At 26.8% G+C, this 8,842-nt stretch overlaps 1 protein-coding gene across 1 annotated transcript; it reads left to right on the top strand.

The window, feature by feature from the left end:
• The first annotated feature begins 1,258 nt into the window (after positions 1-1,258).
• LOC121392800 (mitochondrial potassium channel ATP-binding subunit-like) lies at positions 1,259-7,590 on the top strand. Its single transcript, XM_041523876.1, is given in 19 exon segments — positions 1,259-1,396; positions 2,215-2,299; positions 2,925-3,087; positions 3,322-3,439; positions 3,650-3,748; positions 3,860-3,945; positions 4,240-4,337; positions 4,607-4,713; positions 4,715-4,786; positions 4,931-5,050; positions 5,173-5,245; positions 5,833-5,905; positions 6,039-6,171; positions 6,607-6,636; positions 6,639-6,724; positions 6,855-6,976; positions 7,286-7,350; positions 7,352-7,375; positions 7,510-7,590. Coding segments are annotated over 19 exon segments (1,773 nt in total).
• The last annotated feature ends 1,252 nt before the right edge of the window (positions 7,591-8,842 follow it).

The following is an 8,842-nucleotide window of genomic DNA, read 5'->3' as shown; positions in this document are numbered from 1 at the left end:
CTAATAACATATACAACATGTACATTTAATAACTACTACATGTATTGTACATGTACATACCAGCATTAGTTCCCAATAGAATAGCTCCTGTTGTCTGGTCACGGTCACTTTGTTCTACTTTATTCCATGCTACACTTTCTATTAGGTGACCTTTGAACTTTGGGAGTGGGCGTGGCTGTGGCTTTTGGGACCGCCCCTTGGAACATAATAAGATTCTTTAGATTCCATACATATTAGAAGATGTTGAGCTTTAGGATCTTGAAATATTTTGTGAATACGAACATCATCTTCTCTTTTAATTTCACAAACTAGAGAGAGAGAGAGAGAAAGAGAGAAAGTACATGTACATTATACATCACTACAATAATAATTATATAAATTAATAAATTACTGATAACTGTACATGTACATTGTTCTTACTGTCCACTGGATTTGATGTCTTCAGATCATATCGATAAATAGTGTTACCCAATACAGCTACAGTTAGTAAATTATTACTAACAGCAATGTGAGTGATATGAGAAGAAATACTATAGGAGAGTATAACTGATATTACAGGATAACTTTAATACATATTAATATTAATATACATGTACATTAATATATACTAGTTATGTACAAGTAGTTTAAGGTTGTACCTATATTAATAATATAAGAAGTACATGATATAAAGGGACTATATTATTTATACTTTACACAACAGCTACATGTACTACAAGTTTACATGTACATGTACTACAAGTTTACATGTATATATAGTACAGTATACATACCGAAACTTGGTAATATCTTGACGTCTTAAAATTGGATATTCCTGTGGTTTTCTTTCAACTGAACTCTATAAAGAAATAAAAAAATGCAATCAATAATCAATTACTTAACAATTAACTTCAATGTTAACTAAAATAAACAAACTTCCACTGAACTTTTTTAATTTGAACAAAACCAATTTAAAAATATCATATTTACAAACTGAAGCCACACCCACTAGTAATTTAATCAATTACAAGACAAGTAACGCTAGATCAGTTAATTCTTAATAATACAATTATTAATTGTGTTAACAGTGAGCTAACAAACTAATAATCTTACCTCTCTTTGTGATGCGTTCATACGAGCTACTACATCACTGCCATCTTCATTACCAAATGGATTGAGATCTCGTGAAGAGCTAAAGGCACCACTTCCGCCACGAGCAGGCGCAGATGGCACGGAGCGTTCGCTACCATAAGTCTCAAACTGTGAAAACAGATCAGCCATGTTCCTAAGTTCTACAATAGATGGTTCCACCCCCAACGGCCACCAGCAAGTAGCTACGCCCACAAATTATGCACGTGGGTTTTATGGGTGTGGTGGTAAACCCACGAGAATCCTGAAGTCCTGCAAACTTCACTTCGTTAGTATATTTGTTTGTGGTTACTGTGGTATCTCAGAAGAACTAAACTAAAAGTACTTCTTCCAAACATTACTAGTTGTGATACAATTTTATACTACAATATACTGATGACAATACCATCGTGTGTGCAATGACCTCATTAATTCTTAAAGAGATAGTAAAAATGAGAACTTACTTTAAACTGGGAGGAGTTTTATTCTTTGAAGTATTCATCTACATTTATGTCATGGAGAAGTGTATCAAAGTCATATATAGCTAGAATTGTATCTAACAACACAGCTCGTTTCACTATAATCAAATATAGTCACTCTTTCATTTTTAAATCTGGGACTTTTAGACAAATACTTCGACCGTCTTTATTTGCTGTACCCTTTGGTATTGCAGTTGGTCGTCATGGTAACTATATTGCAAAATGTCGTATAAAGAGTACTCAATCATCTCGACTTAGTCCAATCAGATCATCACAGGAGTCACATGATACAGTTAATTTTAACTGGAGTCTATTATGGGAGATTATAGCACCTGATATTATTATATTAATACTGGCAGCTGCTGTAAGTTATAACTATATGTTATATTCTGTTATAATATATTAATATTCTGTTTTATTTTATTATATAAAGTATTATATTATTATATGTACATATTAATATTATCAAAGTATTTTAATTGATTTATTATAATTACATGTACATGTAATCAATGTTATATTGTATATAGTTGAAGTAATTAATATTTAACTATAATCTCTAAACTTAATATTCATAATTAATATTAACTAATCAAAATTAATTATACATTTTCTCTTATAATTATAGAGTGCTGTTGTGGTAGCATTCCTTAATGTACAACTACCTCTTACATTAGGACAATTAATAAATGTTGTCTCATCTTTACAACCTGGTAAAGAGGTTCAACAATATCTAGGAGAACTAGTTCAACCCAGGACTAAAATTAGCAGGTTACTAATTATAAATATCATGTATTATTTAAAATGTTAATAAACAATTTATCACCTTCTAAAACTACTCACAGTATAACATTTTATATACATCTCATAGTGAGTACATGTACATGTATGTGTGTGTACATGTACTATGATCACATAGTGAATACATGTACCATATACATGTGAGTACATGTACATATGTACATGTACATGTATATACATGTACATGTACATGTATGGTACATGTACTGGTAGTTATACTATTAGTTAGAAGGTCATAGTTAATAATCACTTGTACTATATTCCAAATCAAATGGTCCAATCAAATTTAAGTATTCAAATATTTCTCTACATATGATGTAACTAACATGTACATGTATAAGTATGACATTAGACTTCTTTCCACTTAATGGTATAGTCTGTGGTCAATACTATATACAATGTACATTATCTATAATATTAATGATTATATCACTACTATTAGTTCATATTATTAATTCCTCCTTATAATAAAACTACAATAATATATTATTATTATTAATAGTTTATTAGTATATTATATTATATTTTACTTTTTAGGTATTTATTGTCTTCAAAGTATTTTTATATTTAGTTATATTACCTTATTGTCTGTTGTGGGTGAAAACTGTGCTATTAGAATGAGGACACGCCTCTTTCAATGTCTTCTTGAACAAGACATTAGTTTCTTTGATAAACACAAAACTGGAGAGTTAGTTAACAGGTAAGTAGGTAATTATTAAGATATACATTATAATAGATATAATAAACATTGTACTATATAGCAGAAATTTTCTGGTTAGAAGTATTTTGATAAGGACTAATTTATGAATTTGACATGTTTGCAAATTTTACTGTGACTATCATTAATTATCTAAATATAATTTCCATTTTATTGTACATGTAATACAATAGTTAGTAAATAATGAAGTAATATCTCTATATGTCTCCTCTTTAGATTATCAGGTGATGTTCAAGACTTTAAAAGTTCATTTAAATTAGTTATTAGTCAAGGACTTAAGAGTATTACACAAACTATAGGATGTACTATATCTCTATTTATTATATCTCCTCAAGTAAGTCTATTAGTATATTAGATACTATCATCATATCTTATGTAATAATAGTTTAATAATATGTATAAATAGATGTTTATGTAAAGATTATTAATATGTTATGTAGCTTGTCTCTATAACCTTATATTCCATAATGATCATGATATATTACATAATATAATCTACTACCTATACAGTATAAATATGTATTGTGACTTTACTTTTCTATAGATGACTGCTCTAGTGGGTGTGGTAGTACCAGTAATGATAATTATAGGTACTATTATTGGAAGTGGATTAAGACAATGGTCAAGAGAGGCTCAATCTCAAGTTAGTATACAAGTATAATCAGTATCATTTTTATACTATCATTAAAATTAATCTCATGTATTATATAAATATTCCATGTACATGTACTATCATATTTCTCTCTCTCACTAGGTAGCATTATCTACAGCTGTAGCAGATGAAGCATTAGGTAATATTAGAACTGTTAGAGCATTTGCAATGGAAGACAAAGAACTGAGGTACAATTATTATAACCTTACTGAATCACAATAACTAATACAATACATAGTACATGTATAACACATGTCAATCACATGTGATACATTCATACATGTATTATACATGTACATGTGGTTAAAGTACATGTAGTGATATACCACATGTCAATCACATGTACACATATATAATACATACATAGAATGTACATACATGTCATGTACAAGTCTATTTTGTCAATACAAACATAATATCTAATATAATATATAATCTTATACACATAGTTTGTATATCTCCTTAATTCTTTCTTTCTTTAGTCTTTATCAACAAGAATTAGAACAAGCTAGATGGTTTAATCAAAGATTGGGATATGGTATTGCTGGATTTCAAGGACTTACTAACTTAGCTATTAATGGTATACTAACATGTAATGTACATGTACTATATAGTATGATATATACATATAACAATGAACATTAAAGTATTCTAATGTTCTATTTATATCTACAAGTACATGTACATATACTGTACTATACTATGTTAATGATATATGGTATATTATAATATGGTAGTATAGAACAGGTACTATATATAAAGTAGGTAATTATATGTACATCTTATGACATTACAGATATATATTATATTATTATAATGATTTAATAAATATAATAATTTATATTATAGGTATGGTATTACTAGTTATTACACATGGTGGTCTATTATTAGCAACCAATCAAATCACTCCTGGTGCTCTAATGTCTTTTCTTGTTACAACTCAGACTATTCAAAGAGAGTTTAGCTAACTTATCAGTTTTATTTGGACAAATAGTTCGTGGAATGACAGCTGGTAGTCGTGTCTTTGAGGTAAGTACAGTACATGTACATGTTTAATACTTCATACATAATAAACAATAGTCTATTTACAATATATTTTATCATGAACATAAATATTATATATTACTATGTTCATTATTGTCTTACTTTCTTTCTCCTCTATATTAACTAAAGTATATTCAGTTAGTACATAATATACCAGTATCTGATGGACATGTTATACCATCTAATGAACTTATTGGTAAAGTTGAGTTTAGAAATATCACCTTTTCATATCCATCTAGACCAGATCAGGTAATACTACATATCATAATGATACATGTACATGTAATGGTCACATGTAGTAATGTAATTACATGTACATGTAAAGAAATAGTTTATAATTATTTTTATATTCTTATTTAATATTAATATAGGTAGTACTTAATGATTTTAGTCTTAATTTACCACCTGGTCAGGTCACAGCTCTTTGTGGTCTCTCAGGAGCTGGTCAGTTATTAATAAACTCATATAATTAATATTACTAAATATCAAATTATTTTAAAGTAGTACTTTACACTTTCTACATTGTTATAATGTACATATAATACATTATATTATATTATTATACTTAATAATTATATATAGTAAAGATATGTTATAATATAAGTTATAATACATTATGTTATATATTATACTTAATAATTATATATAGTAAAGATATGTTATATAATAAGTTATAATACATTATGTTATATTATTATACTTAATAATTATATATAGTAAAGATATGTTATAATAATAAGTTATAATACATTATGTTATATTATTATACTTAATAATTATATATATTAAATATGTTATAATAAAGTTATAATACATATGTATTATATAATAATTATATATAGTAAAGATATGTTATATAATAATTATAATACATTATGTTATATTATATATACTTAATAATTATATATAGTAAAGATATGTTATAATAATAAGTTATAATACATTATGTTATATTATTATACTTAATAATTATATATAGTAAAGATATGTTATAATAATATGTTATATTACATTATGTTATATTATTATAGGTAAATCAACAGTTGCTGCTCTTTTAGAAAGATTCTATGATCCTGATATTGGTAGTATCTATATTGATGGATGGTAAACTAATTAATTATAATAGTTATTACATTATTAATATAACTAGTGTTATTAAAATAATCATATACATTAACTGTATAATATACAATATACTATATATTAATAAATATATATGTATTTTGACTTTATATAGTGACCTTTGTACTCTTGATCCTTGTTGGATTAGAGGATCTGTTATTGGATATATAAATCAAGAACCAGTTCTATTTGCTACTAGTATTATGGAAAATATACGTTATGGTCGACCATCTGCCTCAGATGAAGAGGTAAGTCAGTACATGTATATAATAACTTATAGTATTAATAAATTTGTTATATTATCAGTCTATAATGACAAAAGAAAGGGTAAGAGAGGAGTATGAACTCTATACAAAATTCATACTAGACTTAGAAACATGAATGTGTTGTATTGATCATTAATTGTAATATATACAAACATAGATACCATAAGGTATTTTAACAAATTTAGACAATTTTAACCATTAGACCAACCCAAGTCAGGCCAGTCATATCACTTAGTCCAATGTAAATATGATGACTCAGCATAATTCTAAATAATTCTTAATAAGATACATAAAGTATGAACTAGATACTCAGGGTTTATAAACATCTTTACTTTATCATTAGATAGAGACCTCATGTTTCTTATTTAATATCAAAGAAAATTTATTTATAAATTGTCTAAATGATATTTAATTTAGGTTTATGAAGCTGCTAAGTTAGCCAAATGCTGATAACTTTATATGTGAAATTTCCTGCTGGATATAAGACTATAGTTGGTGAGAGAGGAGTCACATTATCTGGTGGACAAAAACAAAGGTATCTATTTATATATCATAAATTATTACATCTGTTATTACAATAAAATAAAATATATTAATTTAATTTAATTTAATAATAGACATTTATTGTTGTTTATTAAATCTTTCATTTTATTCTCTTTTTTTAGAGTTGCTATAGCTAGAGCTTTATTAAAAGATCCTTCAATATTAATATTAGATGAAGCTACTAGTGCACTTGATACACAGTCTGAGAAAATGGTACAAGAAGCATTAGATCAAGTATCACATGGTCAGTAACTATATGTACATAATATAAGAATATATACTATAAAACAACTAATGGAAGTACATATGTAATAGAGATATTATGACAATACTTATGTTGATAGTTTATAATATATACTAAATATAAGTTATAATATAATAGAAACGACCAAAGATAGAACTCTGTTTATTATACATATGTGGTATTATATAATAATCAAGTCCTTAAGATTTGATCATTTGAGTATATTAGGATGATTTTTACAATAACAGTCTTATTGAACTATTCTTATAAAGTAATATTTTAATGTCATTTTTGTTGTCTATATTGTAGGTCGTACTGTTCTTGTTATTGCTCATAGACTTAGTACAATTCAAGATGCTGATAACATAGCTGTTTATACATGAAGGGAAACTAAAAGAGGTCAATTAGTAAACACTATACTATTGATATAAACTTATCAATTAAGACATTTCCTTATACAATAATTAACACTAACAACCATTCCTGTTTTTATATTGTTTCTCTATTCATGATATCTTTTCTCTTACCTTTAGACTGGTACTCATTCTACATTATTAAATAAAAGAGGTCTTTATTATGAACTAGTTAGAAGACAAACTCTTATAGATAATTAATAACGTAATATATTATGGAGTATAGTTTCATTATTATTTGGAAGTTTTGATCAGTAACAATAATCATAATTTTTTATATTAGTACAAGTTATGTCAACTATAATAGTACATTGAGTGCTATTTGATTTTCCAGTCAGACATACCCTTTTCTATAGAAAAGTCTCTGCAAGCAATTGTACTTTATATTATAATTTGTCAATTACACTCAATACATACTTATATCAACACTATAGTGGTTTACTATAATGTATCACCTTGTTATAAAACTTGTCCACTTAAACTAAGTACCTCCCCCTTCAAATGTTATGATAATTAAGAGCATCAATTAATATTGTATACAAACAGTTCTTGAATGAGAAGTCTCACTCCATCTTTCTTGTTTTAGCATCTTTAATTATTAGTTATATTCATGTAATAATTTTTAATATTATTTAATTAACATAGATAACAATCAATAACTCTAAACAGATAATATACATTAATATATTATAGTGTTGTAAATAAAGTAACAAAAATCATAGTTTGTATGTAAATTTAGCAGATCCTACTTCTAATATAACTTCATTAATTTTAGCATCTTTTAAGGAAGTAGGAAAAGGCTCAAGAGCTTGACGAACAGTAGTCATACAAGTTTGTGGTAACTGGAAATACAATGATACTGGATTAGTAGACCATCCCATAAATTGGATAATATATGGGAAACTATCAAAACAAAACAATGACTTCAAGGTTGTCTTAATATCAGTCACAATAGCAAATGTGAGACCAGAGAAACCAGGTTGAAAAACACATCGAACAAGAAAGAGGCTACGAATTCTTTTAATCTTTCGTAGAAATGGTTTGCCCAATGTTCTCTTGTCATAGTATCTATCGATAGCTGATCTGACTGGCTCAATTTTATCTAAAACTTTTAACAAGTGTACTAGAAAGTCTATATATAAACTTGAAATATAACTGTGAAGGATAAGAGATACAAAAATACCATCTACTGTGGTATTAGAGCGAATGATATCAGGACCAATCAATGTAGAGCCATCAGGACAACATAGACTATGTATGATGAAGCTAAGTGTGTAGTTAGAACATCCATCATTGAACATATCAAGAACTTCAGTAAGTAGATATCCAAATGGTTCATGGTCAGTTCCTGGAGCTCCAAATGCATGTTGAACATCTTCACTAGTAATGATACGTGGATCAACTAAAATAATAAAACAAGTTTGTACTTTAAATTACTTTATTGTATAATTTT

Source organism: Gigantopelta aegis, unplaced genomic scaffold (genome assembly GCF_016097555.1).
Source record: "Gigantopelta aegis isolate Gae_Host unplaced genomic scaffold, Gae_host_genome ctg4542_pilon_pilon, whole genome shotgun sequence".
NCBI lineage: Eukaryota > Metazoa > Mollusca > Gastropoda > Neomphalida > Peltospiridae > Gigantopelta > Gigantopelta aegis.
The sequence above is the reverse complement of the archived record's forward strand: the minus strand, read 5'-3'. Positions and strand labels throughout refer to the sequence as shown.